Source organism: Lupinus angustifolius, chromosome LG16, assembly GCF_001865875.1.
Source record: "Lupinus angustifolius cultivar Tanjil chromosome LG16, LupAngTanjil_v1.0, whole genome shotgun sequence".
In the NCBI taxonomy this organism is placed as follows: Eukaryota; Viridiplantae; Streptophyta; class Magnoliopsida; order Fabales; family Fabaceae; genus Lupinus; species Lupinus angustifolius.
This window is the reverse complement of record NC_032024.1, coordinates 19,602,185-19,625,044: the sequence shown is the minus strand read 5'-3', so window position 1 is coordinate 19,625,044 and position 22,860 is coordinate 19,602,185. Positions and strand designations below refer to the sequence as shown.

Genomic DNA, 22,860 nt, shown 5'->3' with positions numbered 1-22,860 from the left:
CCGAATTTAAATTATATGCCAACTATTATAATATAATATAATAGTCACTATGGTCAATAAAATATTGAATAAATTCATATGTGTACTATAATAATTAATAAAAGCATGGATGAACATGTTCCATTGAAGCGATATTTTTTGTATAAAAATAAAATCTTATAATAGTTTAAGGCCCTCATTAACTATGAGCCTTGTGAAGCACACTTGCCGCATGTGCATAAGGCTGACCCTGATTATTATAGGTAACCATACGTGTATGAAGAGAAATTACTACATGCTTTAGAATGATGTTGTTAAGGCTAACCCTGATTATAGGTAACTACATAGGCATCTGACTAGTTTGAATCTTTTATTTACCCGGGTTTACCTCAAAATTGGGTTGACTCAGTTCGATTTGGCTGATTTAAGCCTAAAATTGGTGATTGAGATGGTCAAATCAGTTGGAACGGCCAAATCAATCAAATTAAAAAACAACCAAAACGATGTCATTTGAAGTTGCAAATAATCAAATATTTTATCTTTTATAGTAATGTTTGTCATTTGCTAACTTATGTTATAGCAAAACTTTCGTTGTTTAATTTAATTTTAAACTTATTATACATTTTTGTTGCAATTAAAACACAATGAGTATATTGTTTGATGATGTTTTCAACTTTATTGTGACATTTAATAATATTGAAATCTTCTTTGTTAGTTATTTAATTACGCATGATAATGTTTTTAAATTTAGAGTAAAGAATTATTAAATAATCTTAACAATATTATGTTTTTTTATTTAAACTAAGTCAATCGGTCCAACTATTAACTCAGTAGTCTAATTAGTAATTTATTGACTTAGTGCCCTCACCGAATTATTGATTGATCCGGATTTAATAATACTGAATTTAGAGTCATTGATCTCAATCACATATCTAATATTGTTGATTTGTAGTAAATTCATTTATTTTTAAATTATTAATGTATATCACCAAGAACTTGATCGAGACAACCTCAGCCATATAATAATTTTTGGACCTAAAGAGTGAGGCTATATAATATATATGTAACACTGACATTTTATTTTAAAACTTCCTCAATTAAGCCCTTAGATTGCGGAAATTAAGCACGATGGCTTTGGATGGAACATGAACAAGGTTTAGAAAGGAACTCTTCTGTCTTAAAATGATGGGGTCTTTTGATTCTTGTTGTCTGCCATAATTGACCTGTGTCGTACGTATTTGAAGTCTCTAATTTTCTGTACTACGAAGGATATCTTTTCACCTTTTTTTTTGTACAAGGAATTAAATTTTTTTAGGTTCGTAGCTAACCCTCCTAAAAATATCATTACCAAGAGTTGAACTTTCAACCTTGAAAATTAATTAGAGTCTCATATGAATAGATCAGCGCTTTATTGGTTAACATGTCCCTCGCTTTAAATTCAATTCCTTGAACTGGGAGGCAAAAAATTTGACTCCAAGTAAAAAAGACAATAAAAATATGATATTGCTCCATATATCTAGAGTTCACCTAACTGGTATGGAATATGTTAACCCCAGGAATTAAATACCTAAAATAAAAAAATATATGGATGGCTATGATTTTAGTCTTTTTATGTGAGTATTTTATATCAAAAGTTAATGATGAAAACTAAAATAAAAATATGATAAAAATACAAGAATTTAAAATAATAATAAAAACAATAACTAATATATAAATAATTTATAAATGTGAAGACTAAAGTCATATGAGAGTAGTAATTAGAGTGTAAGATTTTCTTACAGGGTAAGTCCATCATCAAATATTTATGTATTAACTAATATTGAGTATTAAAAAAAGATATATAAATATTAAATAATGTATTAATTGTATACACTAACCATGCATAAATATAAAACTCATAATTAAATTCTACCTCATGCATGTGCCAACAAAATACTTGCTTAATAACAGTTCAAAGTTCAAACTGTACAATGCAGAGATTGTGGAAATTAGATTCAATCCTGTCGTCGATAAAGATCCAAATTAGATTCAATCCGATTTTCTCTCTCATTTTCTTCCTTAAAATCAGGCACCACCTTGAATTTATGCTAGCTTTTTAAAATACTACCTCATATTTTAGCGCACTTTAAAAATAGTGAAAACAATTTTTTTACAAATTTTTAGAAAGATATTTTAATTATTAATGAAAAATAAAGGCAAGAAATATTTTGGCAAATCAATCAATTTAAGACATTGTTTTACAATTCTAACATGGATCGTCTATCATTCGTTGAAACATATTTAAGGATAACATGAAGATGTAAGCGTGCATGAATGCGAGATTAAAGAGCCAAACATGCATCACATAATGTTTCCATGAAGACAAAGGATACAAAGGTTGATGAAGACAAAAGAGTGAAGAAGGCAAAAGATTGACAACATACATAAATGTCGAAGGACAAGCTTGAGAAGATGAGCAAATCAACAAACAACAAAGTATCAACTGAAGTCAAGACTTAAGAGTATACAAGGCAAAACATGCAAAAGAAGATCTAGGGGTTAAGTATTTTTTATATCTTTATTAGATCATAAGTTGCTTGCTTAGTAAGAGTCTAGGCTAGGATGAACCCCTATGAAAGTCTCACAAGCTAAATCAATCATATCTAAAATGAGACTTACATGCATACATACATGATTTACATACACATACATACATAATGATTATATGTTTTGAATGCATTTAAAAAGTATTTTTAAATCATATTGCATTCAAAGACATGCATCATCAGGTTTTAAATCATGTAGGAGGTTCATTCATCATTTAAAATATGTTTTAGAAAATCGTTAATCAATTCAATTAACACTTGGGTTGAACATGTTAATCGATTAAATGGTGAGTTAATCGATTAAGGTGGTTAGCTGGTAATTGTTTATGTTATTTTGAAGAAACCCCTTAATCGAATTAAGGTTCAGTATAATCGATTAATTGCAGTTAAAAACAGAACAGTATATTAATCCAAGTTTTTCATATCGACTCATAACTTAACTTTGAGAAAAGTTCAGAGGGTTAGAACACATTTTTTCGAAAACAGAGAGTTTAAAAATTATTGAGAAAATCTAAAGCTTAAACTTTCATATCTTTTAGAAAGATTTTCTAAGTGTTCTTTTGAGAAAGGAAAAGGGTGAATCTTTACAAGATACCCATTGAGCTTTCATTGTCAAATCTATGAAAAAGAAACCTGCATCTCACGCATTGTATTTCTGTATTTGTGAGATCTTTTAGGGGTTCTTAGATTTGTAGAAAATTGTAAAATTTGCATATTGAGGTGCATATGTAACTTGAAGAATTATTGTTAGACTTAGGCAATAACACATTCTCTTGGTGTGTTATATCACCAAAGGAAGAGAATAGGTTTGGGAAAACCCTAGCTGCGGTTAGGTACATGTCTTCGCGAGAAGCAAGAGGTCTAGGTTGTAAGTGATACTTAGGTTGAGGCTAGAGTCGCGAATGTTGAGGTATCCTAGTAGGCGAGCTTTGTAGTCAAACCGAAGTGGGGTTTAAGATCCAAGAAAGGAGTGTCTTGCATTCTTGTATTGGAAGTATGTTTATATTAAACATTGAAATTTCCATAGTGAAGAAAAATCTCTCAAGATCAGACGGGGAGACCTGAATGTAGTTTGCAAGTGAATCCGCAAACGAACCAGGATAAAATCCGATTCTTCTTCTTATTTCCCTTATCTTTTTAAATTTCCGCATTACTTGATTTACTTAACATGACATGCATATAATTCTCTGATACTTGCATATTTTGTATAGTGCATTTACTGTTCTTAATTGTCTGTATAATTGTATGTGAGTTTGGTTGAATTTTGGTAATCTTGGATGACCAAAAGAATTTTGTTTACAATATAGTTAAACCAGTTAATCGATTAAGTGGTTTAGATAATCGATTAACAACAGATGATTTAATCAATTAAGGTTGTCTTTAATCAATCAAACAGTGTATTAATTTGTATAATTTCTAAGTGGTAGAGTTTGATAAAAAGTTGAGCCTGGTATAAACTTCAACAAAACCTTAATGGCATATCTCCTTCTTCCTTCTTCTACAAAACCTTTAGGAGTTGCTCATAGATTGAAGAGCAACTAATTTGTCAAAAGGTTAAAGCGCACTAATTTTTGTCCATAATCTATTGAACTTATGGATGTTAATTTAAGGAATGAATCTTAATGGCATATCTCTACCAAATCTTTTCCCTTCGTAAGCAAAACAAAATCATAAATCCTTCATCTAGAAAGTGAGATTGTCTCAAACCCTTTTAGAGGAAATTAGATATATAGCCTAGTTTATTATCGAAATAAATATATTTCTTGTTCAATTACACAATATTCATAGATATGACAATTAATGAGTGTGGATGAGACCCGGTAGTATATTACTTGGACACATCCCATTGTTTCATTTTTTTACCCAGACTCGTCCCAAACTTGTGTTGGTACTCGCTTGGTTTGTTACCCATAGGTCATTGGGTACCTAACGGATCTGCGAGTACCTACAAATTCAAAAATATTAAAAATAATTGTGATAATTTATGTAATTGTGTGTTTATTTTCTACAATCTTATATGTAATTTAGACAATCAACAAGAGAAAAAATTATAAAACATAATTTAAAGTTTTAAACACAATTTAAATTGACTATTAAGCACAACTCAATTTACTCAAACAATCATAAAAACAAAGTCATTACTTTAAGCTTATGATGTAAAATTGATTTGCTAACAACTATTTAATCAACATAACATTATATTACTCATATGAATTAACTTTATAACATCAAATCATATTCTTTAACAATATAACATCAGTGTTTAACAATCTAACAATCACATATATTAATTAATATGATATTACAATATGGATTAACAATATAATATTACACTTATGATTAACGTGATATTACAATTATACTACTATATATATTAATTTAGGAAGGCATAACGGGTTTGGATACTCGCAGGCCCGGGTACCTCATTACCCAGACCCATCCAACAGTGTGTCTCAAAATCTTAGGTCCCAACTATCTGCGAGTCCAAAAACATGGACCCAAATCCGATCCGTTTTGGTACCCGTAGGTCTGTCTTATTACCCTCCCTAGATATGAAGCAAACAAAAGGCTATGCATGGGAGTGAGACCGGGAGGAAACCTATTTGTATTTAGTTAGCGAGTATATACCAAAAAAAATATGCATATATTTATTTCAAATTTAGTATAACATGAAACCAATGAGGCATTGACATAAATGAACGAGTCTACCAAATATGAAAGGCTACAAATTGAAAACATAATTCCTTCTTCAGAGCAGACACAAGTTGCACATGAATTTGAGCATCAGAGGACCACATTGATTGAGTCACATGAAGGGAATTGAGCTTTCAATGGTTGATGGCATGATATGAAAGCATGAAATTGTGGTTAGGTATATAGGTAAGCATAAATTGTGGGACTATTTACATGGTGAATTCATTTTTTGGTATAACTAATAGTATCCTTTTACATATTAATATTAATATTTTTTAGATATGTGGTTGTCACTCTTAGTAATTATCACTATCATGAATTGAATATTTGACATTTTGGTATATTTAGAAATCTAATAAAATAATGTTTTACATTATTTGACTAATGTCTTGTTGATTAATTTTACACAAATCTTGAATAATAATTAAAAAGTTAGGAGAAAGGGAAATAATTTATTAAAAAGTCTAGTATAATAACCAATGTTTTGTTGGTTAATAAATTCTTTTACCCAAATCTATTTGAATAATAATTAGAAAGTTGGGAGAAAGGGAAATAATTTATTTTAGTTGAAGTTAGTATTAACTAATCTGAACGGATTTGACACTTGAAAATTGTCATTTAGTGCAACCACTTGAAGACTTTAAAAGCCTGAAATGAAGGGTAGATTTAAATTCTAAAATATAAAATTAGTGGGTTAGGATGTTTTCATTACTGAAGAGGAAACTACATAAAAATAAAGGTAAATATTTTATGATACAACAGTTTTATCTTTTAAATGCAATATGATAATATTTCTACGTGTAAAAGTAAAATCAATAATTTGTTTCTTCTTTTTTTTCCCCAAATGAGCACATCATGCATTCATTGCATTGTATGAAAACGCTGGTATGGTCCAATATTTAATATGGCCCAATAGTCTGCTGAAGAAAAATCTGCACTTTGGTCTTTTGCCTTGTTCTCAAGTATATGAGGTGAGACCAAAATGACATTGGAAACACCAGCATTGGTGGGAAAAAACTAAAGGGGCATTTGGTAGTTATAAATGAAATATTTCATCTTTAAAGTTTAGTACCAACACTTTTTGGTGGTTCTACCGGTCTTACTATTTAGAATCATTTGACCCGTGACTTGTGTGACTATATTAATAGAAACGGATCACAATTCACAAGTCTAATTAATTTTCACCTTTTCTTAAACCATTCTATTGGCAGAAATTAGTATGCAGAAGAGATTGTTTAGTGTGATTGCAATAATGTGGTCACATTAATTTTAATTATGAAGGGTTTCAAATCATGTAGTTTGAAATCACTGTGTTCATATTAGACTCCATCACATTACATTCAAACCCAAAAAAAATTGAAGACAGATATTCTACCATTAGAAATTTACATTGGAATTGTCATAATCCGAATTTGGACGATACCCAATGGAAGACTTAATGCCTCAATCTTTGGGAATGAATTAGTTTGTCGCCAATATATCCCATTTGACAATAATTTAGCACATATATCCCTTGATTTTCTTCCTGTCACTGAGTCACATACAATCATAATTTAAATTATTGATGATTGGTCTTAGTTTCTTAGCAACCAGGCAAGAAAGAAAAAAATGGAATTGAAAAAGCAAAAGAGAAGAAAAGAATTGAACTTTTATTATTGGAACTGAATTATGCACAAAGACAAAGTATAAAGAATTTAACAATAGGAAAATTGGTAGTTACTTGAAACACAAACTACCATTTAAAGTAAAACTAATCCTAACTACCATAACCGAAAACTATTTAAGGATGAGGCATCTTCATTTTTAACATCCCCTCAAGCTGGAGAGTGAATACCATTAACTCTCAGCTTGGGTATAAGGTTGCAAACATGAAAAGTCGAATCTAGAGTTTGAAAGAACCACCAAAGTATTGAAAAATGATTGTTTCTTTTCTTTAAGATTAATGCTCAAGTAGAATAGCATCTTGGTTTCTTGGCATGATAAAATATGAGCAATTTTGCTCAAGAATAAAAGAGAAAAGTGATATGAAATATGAGCAACTTTGCTGAAGAATAACAAGACAATAACATGTGCAATATTTGCCTCGAGAATATTGAGAAGAATTAAGAAAATATTGGCAAAATTTGCTCAAAGATATCAAGAAGAATTTAGAGAAATAGAGAATATGAAGATTGTAGAAGAGCGTGATAAAGAAATGGAGCATATTGAGGTTGCGATTTTTTTCTTTCAAAAAAGATAAGCTCAAACCATAATGAATCAAACTGATTTAAGACCCCAACAAATTCCGTCAGTTTCTACTTTGAAAAGATCAGCAGAAGAACCAATCTTGCACTGGGAAAAAAAACAACATTGTTTTCTTTGTCTCCATGCATATGTGATCGAGGAAAACATTACTTGACTCCTTCACTCTCTTTTCCATAATAATTGTATTTGCATTGCTCAATGAAATATCTTGCAAGTTGTGAAAGTGATATAAGGAATGCCTCATTTTCCTTTTGAGAATTTGAAGCCATGAAGCAAATTGAATGTTAAGAGGAAGAACTTCTTCTTGTCATACATGACATGAACAAGAAAGATAAAAAAAATTGCGGAATAGATAACTTTGCTCTGATGCCATGTTAGTTTCATATCAACCATGGAAGAAAGAAAAGAAAGGAATTGAAAGAGCAAAAGAGAAGAAAAGAAATGAACTTTTATTATTGGAACTGAATTATGCACAAAGACAAAGTGCAAAGAATTTATACAATAGGAAAATATGTAGTTACTTGAAACTCAAGCTACCATTTAACGTAAAACTAATCCTAACTACCATAACCGAAAACTATCTAAGAATGAGTCATCTTCATCTTCAATATCCCTCTCAAGTAGGAGAGTGAATACCATTAACTCTCAGTTTGAGTATAAGGTAGCAAACGTGAAAAGTTGAATCTAGAGTTTGGAAGAACCACCAAAGTGTTGAAAGAATGATTGTTTCTTTTCTTTAAGAATAATGCTCAAGTTGAATACCATCTTGGTTTCTTGGCATGATGAAATATGAGCACTTTTGCTCAAGAATAACAAGAGAAAAGTGAGATGAAATATGAGCAATTTTGCTCAAGAATAACAAGAGAATAATATGTACAATATTTGCCTCGAGAATATTGAGAAGAATTAAGAGAAATATTGGCAAAATTTGCTAAAAGATATCAAGAAGAATTTAGAGAATATGAAGATTGTAGAAGAGCGTGATAAAGAAATGGAGCATATTAAGGTTGAGATTCTTTTCTTTCAAAAAGATAAGCTCAAACCAGAATGAATCAAATTGATTTAAGACCCCAACAAATTCCATCAGTTTCTACTTCGAAAAGATCAGCAAAAGAACCAATCTTACACTGGAAAAAAACAACATTGTTTTCTTTGTCTCCATGCATCTATGACCGAGGTAAACGTTACTTGACTCCTTCACTCTCTTTGCCATAATAATTGTATTTGCGTTGCTCAATGAAATATCTTGCAAGTTGTGAAAGTGATATAAGGAATGTCTCATTTTCCTTTTGAGAATTTGAAGTCATGCAACAAATAGAATGTGAAGAGGAAGAACTTCTTCTTGTCATACATATCATGAACAAGAAAGATAAAAAAAATTGCAGAATAGATAATTTTGCTCTGATACAATGGTAGTTTCTTATCAATCATGCAAGAAAGAAAAGAAGGGAATTGAAAGAGCAAAAGAGAAGTATAAAAATTAACTTTTATTATTAGAACTGAATTATGCACAAAGACAAAGTGCAAAGAATTTATACAATACAAAAATAGGTAGTTACTTGAAACTCAAGCTACCATTTAAAGTAAAACTAATCCTAACTACCATAACCGAAAACTATCTAAGAATGAGTCATCTTCATCTTTAACATCCCCCTCAAGCTGGAGAGTGAATACCATTAACTCTCAGTTTGGGTATAAGGTAGCAAACGTGAAAAGTCGAATCTAGAGTTTGGAAGACCCACCAAAGTGTTGAAAGAACGGTTGTTTCTTTTCTTTAAGAATAATACTCAAGTAGAATACCATCTTGGTTTCTTGGCATGATGAAATATGAGCAATTTTGCTCAATAATAACAAGAGAAAAGTAAGATGAAATATGAACAACTTTGCTCAAGAATAACAAGAGAATAATATGTGCCATATTTTCCTCGAGAATATTGAGAAGAATTAAGAGAAATATTGGCAAAATTTGCTCAAAGATATCAAGAAGAATTTAGAGAAATAGAGAATATGAAGATTGTAGAAGAGCGTGATAAAGAAATGGAGCATATTGAGATTGAGATTTTTTTCTTTCAAAAAGATAAGCTCAAACCAGAATGAAGCAAACTGATTGAAGATCCCAACAAATTCCATCAGTTTCTACTTCGAAAAGATCAGCAAAAGAACCAATCTTGTACTAGAAAAAAACAACATTGTTTTCTTTGTCTCCATGCATCTGTGACCGAGGAAAATGTTACTTGACTCCTTCACTCTTTGCCATAATAATTGTATTTGCGTTGCTCAATGAAATATCTTGCAAGTTGTGAAAGTGATATAAGGAATGCTCATTTTCCTTTTGAGAATTTGAAGCCATGGAGCAAATTGAATGTGAAGAGGAAAAACTTCTTCTTGTCATACATATCATGAATAAGTAAGATAAAAAAAATTGCGGAATAGATAACTTTGCTCTGATACCATGTTAGTTTCTTAGCGACCATGCAATAAAGAAAATAATGGAAATGAAAGAGCAAAAGAGAAGAAAAGAAATGAACTTTTATTATTGGAACGGAATTATGCACAAAGACAAAGTGCAAAGAATTTATATAATAGGATAATTGGTAGTTACTTGAAACTCAAGCTACCATTTAAAGTAAAACTAATCCTAACTACCATAACCGAAAACTATCTAAGAATGAGTCATCTTCATCTTTAACAATTAGGGGTCATTATGGGCAAAATTAGGCCGGTAAGGCTTATTTCTTACTCGATCAGAATTATTGATCGGAATATTTTTATTCGGAACTTGATCATATATTCTAAGGCTGATCTAACACTAATCTAAGTTAATCACATTAGTTAAATTATTCTTGATCAGGGTGAACATGGATAAGGTTATATCATATAAGACTTATCCCTTACTCGTTCATAAAACGAATCTGACTATTTTTAAGATGATCTTGATCCTAGATTTGAAGGTTAATCTAACACCATATGTCAATCAAGCTGACTTTTGAACCTGAACTCGACCATAGACCCGATTAAATATAATATATTCTCATTTTAAATAAAGCCTTCTAAATATTAATTTATTATTATCAATATGTAATTCGATATATGAAATGATATATATGCATATATTTTGTTAATAATTTATATATATGTGTGTGTACGTGTGATGATAAAATTAGATAATCAATGACATATAAAATGATATTTGCATAAGAATGTCATAAATTACTAGCAAAAACAATTGTAAAAAAGTTTAAAAATATTAGATTATATAAGTAGATAGGTTGTTGCAACATAATTCATTATCTATTTGGCTAAAAAAATGTTATTACTATGTATAGAATTGAACAATCATGTAAAAACGTAATTCATGAGTGACCATATGACGAGTTTTACCCAAACTTATATTGACAGATCTAATTTTTTAAATCGAATCTGACACTAGACTTAATGCAGCCAAACATATACGTATTCAGTTATAGTTGGGTCAGGTCAGGGGATAATATAGGATTATGCACACTCTTAAACAAATAATCAACAAATAAGATTTCACTACTACAAAATATTATAAATAAGTTGAAAACATCAAATATTTTGCTCTAACATAAGTTAACAAATGACAAACATAACTACAAATAGGTTAAAATCACTTCATTTTTCCATCTTAAATGATACTGTTTTGGTTGTTTTTTTAAAAAATAAATTTTAATTGACTTGGCCGATGAGAGACTCAAACTAGTTAAATGTCCGATTCACGGTTGGACCGATCCGACCGATCAGTTCGAGCCGAGTTTTATAGCATTGTTTTTAACTTCTTTATTTAAGTTCTTTCTATTTTGTTTGAAATAGTTTTTACTTTTAAAAATTATTTATAAATGTCTATGGGTGTACCATCAAACTTGTTACTTGTTAGCCAGTTTTAAAACTTGTAGAGTGTGACACTTAAATAAGAAAAAATTCTCAAGGATGACGACTGCCCAAATTTTTAAGCTCGGTTCCCTACAGTCAAGAATTTAATTTAAGGGGAATATCAGAATCACATTTTCATTGTCATTGCTATTCCCCGTTCCAAACTATGATCTTTCCCTACTATTGCATCAAAAGTACTCATTTATATTTTTTTTCATGATATATAGTATATTGTCAAACAAAATGTATTTACTAAAAATATAAGAGTTTGTTATATTATAACTTTGAAAATTCATTAGTCACTATTTGCATTTAATAATTATTTAGTCTTAAATACAAGTAATACTTATGAATATTGAATAATATACTGACTATATATAAAACTTTATATTATAATTATGTTTGGAAAGATACGGAATAGAATCATTCTAATTATTATAAACTTTATATCAGGATTCATTTGGCTAGACTGGAGCCTTTCTAACCATTCTCATTAATAACACTTGAGTTTTTTTTTTTGCCTATCCAGATCACTAAAACCTATAAGTAAGATGACCTTTTGGAAAATTGAATGATATATATGCAATCTTTGAAGAATGGTTGACAAGAAAAGGCTATGATTTACCAACCAATAATTGTACACTGGCCAACCAAGGGTTTAAAATTTCCCCTTTCCCTTTCAATTTTTTTGCACCACTAATAGTAAGTATGATCCCCTTCATAGAAGCTAAAGCTTAAAATTATGAAAAGAGAAGTATATTTTATGTTTCATTATTTTCTTCACTGGAATGCATTGAAGTATGCACAAACAATCCTAAATTACATGTACGTGGACTAATATTCGTTCTGAAAAATAAGTTATTATAAAACTATGGAAATGTAAGACAAAAATAATAAGAGCAGAATGTAGGAAGAAGAAAATCCTAGGAAAAGAAGCTTTTCACCCACAAGTGGGTTCATTGTGGCTTCCATGGAGGAATGCATGAGTTAAAAGGAATAATCAATTATGCATTATTTCATTTTAGAGTTGTGTTAACCAGTGTTATTATAAGAGTATTTGTTCTTTACTAGAACACAAAAGTACGGACAATGGTTGATCAGCTGTTGAGGAAGGAGAAGAGGGTAGTCGTCCAAGTAGCAGGATGAAGTAGGAGAGTTGGACCCGCCGGTGGAGGTACCTGAAAAGGTTCTCCGACGATCAAGTCAGTGTATGAACTAAGTGAATGGGAGTGTGAGAATAATGAAGACAAACATCAATAGAATGAGTAATGTTAAAGAGTGAAGAGATTAAGATACTTCCTGTTGGTAGAGATCCCTATTTATAGAAGGGAGAGTTGACATTGGGTTCTTGGCTGGTGGTGCGACGCGTGGCCGACCAAAGGTGTGGGAGTTGCTTTTCCCGTGTCAGGCGGTCTGCTGTGCTGGCAGGTGGGTTGGTGAGGTACAGAAGGCATGCTGTCTCTTAGGTCAACTCTGGTGGTCCCAACAAGCGGGGCCCACCTCGGCGACCAAGCATGGGACTCTTCGGTTTGCCGGGTAGGAACAGTATTGTTGAAGTTATTATACTCCATTTCGTCCTTATTATAATGCATAATATATAAGTTTTATGATCTTTTTTATTATAATACACAATTCATTATTTTTTTTCTCTTATTCACCATTTGTTTCATCAATAAGAAATGATAAATCAATGAACATTCTGTACAACCTTTGAAGAATAAAATTGCATTTTAGAGTATGTATTTAAAATATAAAAATAATAATATCCCTTATTGATATATAAAATTCAGTTAAAAGTATTTTATAATAAGGATTAGGGAATTTTACATTGAAAACCTAAGTCTAATATTTTTCTGTATGTGAGAATATCATTTTCAATTTTGTTAAATGACTGCGTTATTGTTTACAATATTGAATCATTGATATTTAACCACACTCATTCTCTACTTCCCTCATAAATTAGTTTATTAAATATTTTATTGAAGATACCCAATTACGTATGAGAAAATATTCATATGTAAACTTAAGGTTAAGTTTGATAAAATAATTAGAAAGTGAACTTTTTTAAATAAATACTAAATTATAAATCTTAAATACTGAATTATTATGAAACTCAAATCTCGTTAATCAATAAGGTGTTGGTCTAGTGAGAGTGACAGATCTTGCTACAAAGTTTAGGATAAGCAATAATATTTAATTATGATTTATAATTATGATTAAAGGAGTAATATATATATATATATATATATATATATATATATAATTGTTTCAAAATAACATATGAATTCTAATTAACAATAATCACGTTAAAGAAAATTGTATCTTCATTAAAAATGTCTTAAAGTCATCAACAATTGAATTAGAGGTAAAAAAAATTGTTTATTTTCTTTCCAATATAAATTATATATGATATTATCTGCAAGAAATTCATCTTCTAGCTTACTGTTTAATTTTGTTTGTTTGTCTTTGTTGTTGAAAATTTTGGAGTAATTGAACCATAATAGTTTTTTGGTACTATCAAGGGTATATAATCCCCTTTTTGGGCAATGAACTAATCTCTTTCGGGGTTCGTGGCGGCCTCTTCCAAAAGTGTTGCTCCAAGGAATCGAACCTTCGACCTTGGAGATCTAGTGAGACCTTACACTATTAGACGAATGTCTTGTTGATCTAAACCATAATAGTTAAGATAAAACGAACAAATCAATTAAGTAAATAATATGCATTTACTTTTCCTATATTGTCAAAATTGAACTTGATTGAGGGGTAATTGAAATTTTTCAAGCATGAATGACTAACGACATCAACAATAAAATATTGAAATCTTATATTGCTCATTGAAATTCATATGGTAGAATTTTTGGACAAAGTACATATGTTATCAATACTAAATGATTTATAAAAATCTTTGCAATCTTAAGACTTTTGCTTCAAAGTTTGACAAAGACAATCTATGATCCTCATAATCTATTTTATAAGTATAAGATCATTACGAACTCAAATGAAATTATAATATTATAAGTAATACCGACATTTACACATATAAGAGAATTTGATTCATTATCTATAAATTTTAGAAGGACCAAACAAATTATATTGTAGATATTCACGAAGTTACAAATTGAAGAAAAATATAATATCCAATAAGTATTTTCAAGACATTATTTGAATGTAACTAAAAAATAAAAAATTGAAAAAAATAAAAAATCAGGGGCAGTTGCCCCCACCTGTTACTAAGAAGATCCGTCCATGTCTAGTGGTGTAAGGCCTTATTGGATCTCCAAGGCCGAAAATTTGATTTCACAAACCTCGAAAAAATTAATTCCTTACCCAAAAGAATGAGGAGATATCATCGGTAGTACTAACAAAAAAAAACTCAAATCTCGTTACTCAAAGCTGAGGCGAAACATATTTAAGATGGAAAATCTCTCACTCATTTCGGCCCACAACGAATTTGCACGGCACAAATTATTTTCTTTTGTTACAAAACGAGGGCTAGGCCCAATCATAAATCATATTTAATTATGAACTATAAGACTGTTTTATCTATAATCAGTAATAGTATACAAAGGCAAAACATATATAAGTGATATTTAAGTAATTAAACATTAATTTTTATATTTTAATTTTGCTCAGACAAAATATACTTAAAGATCATTGAGGTAATTGATTTTATTTAATTCCAATTGAATGTTAAATTCAAGTTTCAAAACCTATAATAGTTTCAATTTCATGTAAAAATTGTCTTATACTCTTTCATTATCTATTAAATTTCATTGAAAGACAATATATGTTTTTTCTTCTAAAGTGAATGTTCTTAAAAGATAATTTCATTGAACCATGATATATTCAATTATAACGTATAAGTTATAGATGAGTTTGGAATAATTTAATGCAAAAAATAATCATAAAGGGATAAATAAGTTGTATATGATTACTTTATGTTACCTTTTAAATGTAGAAATATTGTGTTCTTTGAAATTCTCAAAAATTAAATATCAAGCCAAAAATATCACAATGCAAGTTACATACACAAAAAAATCTCAAACCACCCATGCATTTTGTAAGATAAGTTTTTAATAATATCACAATTCATTTTTACAATTTTCTATTACATAAACTTAATATATGTACACTTAATACAAAAAAGTGATATACTTCTGTTGTTACCGTAACTTACAACAATTATAAATGACATAAAATAATACTTACTGATTGAGACACGACCATGTTACTCTCTTTAAGACATTTCGTAGCACTGTCCAAAATGTGCAAGCAGTCCTATATTTATAACATAAGGTTTTTTCAAGTTTCTCATATCTCCAATATGAGACTTGAGAGTTGTTTTTTCAAAAAATTTCTATGTGAAACTTGACGATTTTGAGATTTCACACCCAAAATTTCTCATTAATTACTTTCAGAAACAGGAAGTTCCAACAAATTTTCTGTATGAAATATATAAAAATTAAGTATTAGAAAATAATAATATGGGTGTACAAACCCAAAGTACATATGGAGATGTAATTAATTATGCATTGCTATGTATATGTGAAATGAATTCAATATGCCGTGTCAGAAATATGAGCACAAAATTACAAATTCCATGTATGAATAGAAAGAACCTGAAAAGGACGTGAAAGAGCATGAGAGCTAGAGAGTTGATTTTGATAACTTGGCTAACAGACAAACACATATTGGCCTTGGGTCAACGGTGAAACGATTTAGTTTTTTACACACCAATTTTGTATATCTTGATTCTAAAAAATAGAGTCGTATTAGTTATTATCTCAAAAATACTTATAAAATAGTAATGTGTTATAGTATGTTGAAATTATCAATAAGACATTAGTTTAGTGATACAAAATTTTAATACATATCTAGAAAGATTAAAAAGTTTACAGTTTAATTCCCAATAATGATATTTGTTGGGAGGATAGTCACATACTCTAAAATGAATTAATTTCTTACCAATAAGATGATAAAATACTCTTAGTAATACCAAAAAATATTAAAATTACAAGATTTAGATATGGAATGAAAAAAATGAATTCTTCAAATAAGTAAATTGCATTAATAATAATGTAAATTATGATCGACATAATTCTAAAATTTAGTTATACTAATACTTTTTATTAAATAAGGAAACAAATTATAAATTATAAATAATAAAATAAAATAATATGAATCATGAAAGATATTATAAGAAGTAATAAACAAATCTATAATTTATATATTTATATATCATTTAGATATTTTGTATAATATATTTAATATATTGTAATATATTTATATAGCAATCTACTAGATAGTAACTCACTAAACTACCTAAACCATTAGATACAAAGTGGAAAGTCTATCACACTTCACTTTCCAATGAAAACCACAACCCACATGATCTTGCTTGGGGAAATTGAAAGATAACAAACATCTCTCAAAAGAAGATCTTCCCTCCTCCTATTTACCACATTTCTCCCACTCCACTACAAATAGATAAATCTTATCTCTCTCTATGAATGACCCTACATCACCAGCCTCATAACTTAAAAGTGAAAATATTCATTATTGGCCGACAAGTGTCAAATTTTGATTGATACTGGCACTTCCAATTATGACCAATTTCAAATAGATGTTATCATGTGATTCTTATTTCATGTTGCATTATTCCAATATAAATATAAGATGGGCACCTATAACTATATAGTCAATTGTATTAAAATGTTACTAAATGAAAAACAAGATTTACAAAACCAGCTAAACTAATGCTCCAAGAGTATTGAAATGGTTTAAAGTTTTCACTTCATAAGCAGTTCCCACTTCCCATCATTCACTACCCCATGTCTTACTTAAAAGTTTCCCAACCTTTCATTCCTACTAATATTATTGAGCTCACCATAAAAGATAAGGAGAAATAGTATATATATGTGGGCAGGGGGTGAGAGTGAGGGTCCCTTAATAATGGATCAAAAGCCAAATTACAGTGCAATTATTCATAAGATGAACTTCACCCGAAAGCTAGCATGGAAAAATATTCTTCCATCCATTCAAAAGTGGACAAAAGGATAAAATATATAATAATTAAGAGTACAAAAAATTCAATAATTAAGAGTACAAAAAATTCAATCAATTGATAGAGTTGCCAAAAACTTCAACTCAAACTTGACAATTAAGGTGGAAACAAAATAAGCCTCGTGATATTTTTAACACATTTCAATTTAACATATTTGTCTATTTAAGTTTTTTTCCAGGTATACAACTGACCAACTTAAAGTTAGATATGACTTGTTAACCTATTTACTATAATCTAAAATATTTAAATATGTCAATAGACCTTTAAATAGATTAATATATATACTTTAAATAAATTAATAGACTAACCTTAATTGACAAATCTTACATCTCAATTTACATATAGGATTTATATATTTTTATTTATTTTATATATATTATATAAAATAATTAATCTAAATATATAATAAAATTATATACTTCAGTTTATGGTTTTTAAGAAACATGTGGTTGACATATTTAGGTTAATTTTTAGAAGTATGAGTGTGACCTGTTAATTAAAAACGTCTAATCTCTCATATGTTAGGTATTAGGCCCCTCATTAGTAATGGTAATTTGGGTTATCCTGCATGTGTCTACATAATCCATCCTAATTATGAGCATGTCCGTTTCTGAAAAGAATATAAAATATCATATCATATTCACCCTAAAAATCAATTAAAATAAAAAGTATATAAAACTGAACAAAATAAAAAAAATTATTATGTCATTATCACATTTTTAAAATTACTCATAACAATATAATAATTCAAGCAATTTAATATTACATAACATTCAAATCTAATGTAAAATTAAAACATAATATTTAATAATTAAGATAATAATATACATGAAAGATCTATCTTGGCCATTAAAAAGTTCGTGTGGGAAGTAGATATTTTGGATTGATAATAAAAATTTTCATTCCTGGGACACTAATAACCATGGATGGACAGACCCTTAGACATAACCCCAATTACTAATGATGCCTTTAAGGCTTTAAGTTGCTCATAAATAAATTTATTTAAAAAGAAAACATCATTTTGGTACAAGTCTCCATTATGTAACTGATTCCCACTCCATTACTAAAAGAGAAAAATAAAGCACACAATCTCAAATTCTTTTTATTCCACTCTTCCTCTTTCCTCCATATATTCACTCTTTCTGGCTTCTACCACTTCTTCTCCTTTCTCCCCTCTCTTTTTCTCATGAGAATTAATAAACCAATTGAAGAAAAGAAGAGAAAACAATAAGTGATGAGAAATACCATAAGATGTTGCATCTCTTGCATTCTACCATGTGGATCACTTGATGTAATCCGCATAGTACATTCAAATGGCCGTGTAGAAGAGATCAGTGGCACCATAAAAGCCATTGACATCATGAAGGCATACCCAAAACACGTTCTCAAGAAACCATCTTCCTCTTCCACCCTAGACGGTGGTGGTGGCGGCGGCGTTGTTCCAAAGATTGTGGTGGTCCCGCCAGAAGCTGAGCTTCAGCGTGGCAAGATTTACTTCCTCATGCCGCTCCCTTCACCGCCGTCCGACAAAAACCACCGGCAGAGGAAGAAAAAGAAGGAACACAGCAAAAGTAACAGCCATAATAACAACAACAACAATAACTGTGATAACACTATTTTCGTGGCGAATTTGGTTGCTTCTTCTGATCGGTATTTGAGTGATATATTATCAGAGAAGAAGCTTTCTACACAGAGAGATGGAAGAAGAGGACGTGTAGCTGTGTGGAGACCTCGCTTGGAAAGCATTTCTGAGTCACCAAGTGATTTGTAACACTTTTTCTTTTACATCAATCTTTTGTGTTTTGCTTCATATATCAATAACCCATATATAATAGGGTTCAAAATATCATTTATATTTCCAAGTTCCAAACTCATTTTTTCAATTTAAGGAAAATAATTTCTAAATAATAACTTTGTTTCTGCATGTGTAGTGTATATAGGGTTAAAAATAGAGGATATAAAATGTTGTGATTTTGAACTTTTGATGTTGTTTCATGTGAGGTTGATGAAGAGTTAAGCTTGGAGGTAGCCTAATTTTGGAAGGTTATGGGCCAACAATAGTGGATACCCTCAAATTATCGATCCTTCATTATATTAAATTATAAATTTATTTCAACTTAATATTGATCCAAATCATCAATAGTTTTTTGTTTTTTGGTAGATGAAATTTTGGGAAAGATCGATCATCATGAGATAAATTATGTTATAATTAATTGCCAATGTTTTAGCTTTTATATCATTTTTAGGATGTACTCATCGTTCAGTTCAGTGGGGCACATAAATTGATGGAAAGGTGTTCTAATTTTGTAATTAGAGATAAACTAAAGGAAGAATTGAAGTTTGTAATGATTTAAGCTTGGAAGTTGAAAGTGTACACATGGAAAAGTAAAGATTAGAGTATGATGAGGTGCACAAGACTACAAGAGGAAAGGATCCCACATATATCATGTCAGTCTGTGAGACTGGGACATTGGTAATTCTATATTGGACCATAATTGAGATATGATCCATGTTAGCCTATTGTGGTAGCTAGCATCAAATTTATCTATTTACCTTTATTCTTATTCACTATAAAGAAAGATAGATATTATCTTTTGGATAACTCATTCTATAATATCGAGTAGTGATATATTCTTTTATAAAATTAATTTATAAATTCTTGTACACTATTGTCAGGCTTATTATCAGTCAAACAAGGCCCAACCCACCTGACTATCGATCACGTCCGTGATCGACTTAATTATGAGAAAGGACAACGACGACATAATATGGTCGAGTAACACTTCAAAATTGGAAAACCATCCTATACGCCAATGGACAAACAACATCGCTTGAGTAGTGTTGGTTCTCCTTATCCACATGGTAGGGATAAGGCATGTCTCTATCAATGATAGTCCGAGCAAAGATAAAGTAAGACAACTCATTATAATTAAAACAATTATTATCAGTCCGATTAAATATAAAACAAAGTGGTCTGTCATAATCAAAGCACCTACCTTAGAGTATACCCATTTTACCTATCTATAAATAGAGAGAATCACCCACAAGGGAAACATGTTTACTCTAATATACTCTTATTCTACTTTATCTCTACAATCGACACTGATATTGATTTGAGTGTCAGAGTTTATCTTCACATACTCACCCAAACTACCAAAAGTGACACAAGGCTGACTCTTTCTCGATACAATAGAGAGATCTAGGTTCTTATCAACCACTTTCATACCAAAGAATAATCAAAAGGAAGCAATATATGTCACGTGTAAACTAGTATTAATAAACACATGTAAGATGACTAGTATGAAAATATATTATTTTTCCATGAATCATTTTTAATACGGTGTATATTTGTTTTCATCTACCAAAAAAATAAGTATATGTGGTAATAAATTTAAATTCAAGTATATAGCTTTTAATTTTTTGGTCTAAGAAAAAAATTGGATCCCCAAATTAAAAGGATACATGTCTATGGTGTATAGTGCCACGGTGCAATTTCCCACAAATGAAGGTAAAAAATAGCTAGAAAATGTTAATGAACACTAGGAAATGCTACTTTTTTTTACATGCTATAAATAAGAGAGGTGTTGCCAGAAGTGTGCTACCCTATCGATGTGCATATAATTTGCTAAAAATAGAAAAAGAAAGAGAAAGGCAAAGGTTAAATCAAGAATAGACAATGTGGGAATATATGCAGGTGGAAAATTTGATGATGGAGAGTTTCTAATTAGTGAGGAGTCCTATTTTTATCGGTCATGTGAAAAATATAAAGACTTATAAGTAAGAAAACCTTAAAGTAAAGGTTCAATGTATATTTTCCGTACATAAATTATTTATTCATCTCCCCATATGGACTTCATACTTATATATCAAATCAAATTAAAAGACCCCACCAAGTGATTTCCACCAACCTATTTTCAATGATGAATATTACTAGTTTGAACTAATGAATGAGGATATATGTCTTTATGCATTTTGTTCTGATTATGAGTTTGCTTTGTTAGTGGCCATGGCACCCTGTAAAGCTGATTGATCACACGTTATAGTATGTTTAATTTGACCCCTGAGATTGGCTAGATGGCAGATCATTGAGCCTAGATTGTAGCTCATATTCTGGTTCTGATTTCAGATTCTGATTTTTTTTTTCCTGATTTGATGAGTGCATTCATATATGGGGTTTTTACTTGGTAGTCCCACACCCCCACCATCTTGGGCTAACAAAAAAGTTGACCCACTACTTCATGCATCAATATGGACAAAAATATCTTATTCCAAATGATGTCTAAAACTATGTGTCAGATCAATAAAAACATGTCATGTAAATTAAATTTATTGAATATTGGCTAAAAGAAAAAGATGATGAAAAGACTTTCTCGAGTCAAACAAAAAAGAAGTGGCTAAAGATCATCTTGAAGAAAGGGAGAATTTATTGCCAAGTAAAAAGAAGTGGCTATGGTGAAACCAACATTAACGCTCTTTTCCCTTTGACCACATAATCTTCAAGAACTTTGGTTATAAATATGAGTGATCCATGCCATTGTAAGACACACCAAATACTTAGCTTAGTGCATATTCTCTCTTCTTGTTCTCTTGTTCTAATTGTGTGAGAAATATTTGAGTGAGAGTGAAATTGGGTGTACTTGGGTTTTGGGAAGTGAGTGAAACACTTGTAGTTCTCTTTTATCATAGTGGAATAATCCTTGTTGATCTTTAGCTGTGGACGTAGGCAAATTGCCGAACCACATTAAATTATCGGTGTCATTTTCTCTATTATATTTTCTCCATGAGTCTTCCTCTCCAACAAACTGGTATCAGAGCTCGTAGAGCTCTTCCATGCTAAGTCGTACGATCTAAAATAAAATTCTTAGTATGCTCTGTGTTTGCAGCATTGTCTGATCTTACACACCAGAAAAGAATTGTTCTTGTTATTGGAAAGGTATAATAGTGTGAAAGTGCATGTCTAGGAAAGTTCTATCTTAGGAAAGACATGGTATTTAAGCATGTCTATTAAGACTCGCCTCTCTTTCCTAGGAACTTTCCTGGTGTATGTTCGGTGTTTGTTCATGGACTACGATATTATTCCGGTATACGGTTATCAAAGCGAGTTCTAAATTTGATTTGGAGAAATTTAATGGACAAAATGATTTCAACCTCTGGCGATTGAAGATGAAAGCTCTACTAGTTCATCAAGGCTTGGGAAAAGCCTTGGAAGGTAGAAACAAGTTACCAGAGATTCTGACCGAGGACGAGAATGATGAAAGAATTGCCCAGAGATGAAGTTCTACGAGAAGTGTCAGGTGAAACTACAGCTGCTTCATTATGGTTGAAGCTAGAAAGCTTGTACATGACGAGGTCACTCATCAACAGGCTGTGTTTGAAGAAAAGAATATATACTCTTCAAAT

At 30.3% G+C, this 22,860-nt stretch overlaps 1 protein-coding gene across 1 annotated transcript; it reads left to right on the top strand.

Annotated features, from left to right (window-relative positions):
• Positions 18,480-19,361, top strand: LOC109329029 (probable serine/threonine-protein kinase DDB_G0280133). Its single transcript, XM_019562689.1, has one exon. The coding sequence runs from the start codon at positions 18,695-18,697 to the stop codon at positions 19,229-19,231; it is 537 nt and encodes a 178-aa protein (XP_019418234.1). The 5' UTR covers positions 18,480-18,694; the 3' UTR covers positions 19,232-19,361.

Bases quoted from the DNA above. Each gene is read 5' to 3' on its own strand.
- LOC109329029 (XM_019562689.1), top strand. From the start codon at position 18,695: ATGAGAAATACCATAAGATGTTGCATCTCTTGCATTCTACCATGTGGA.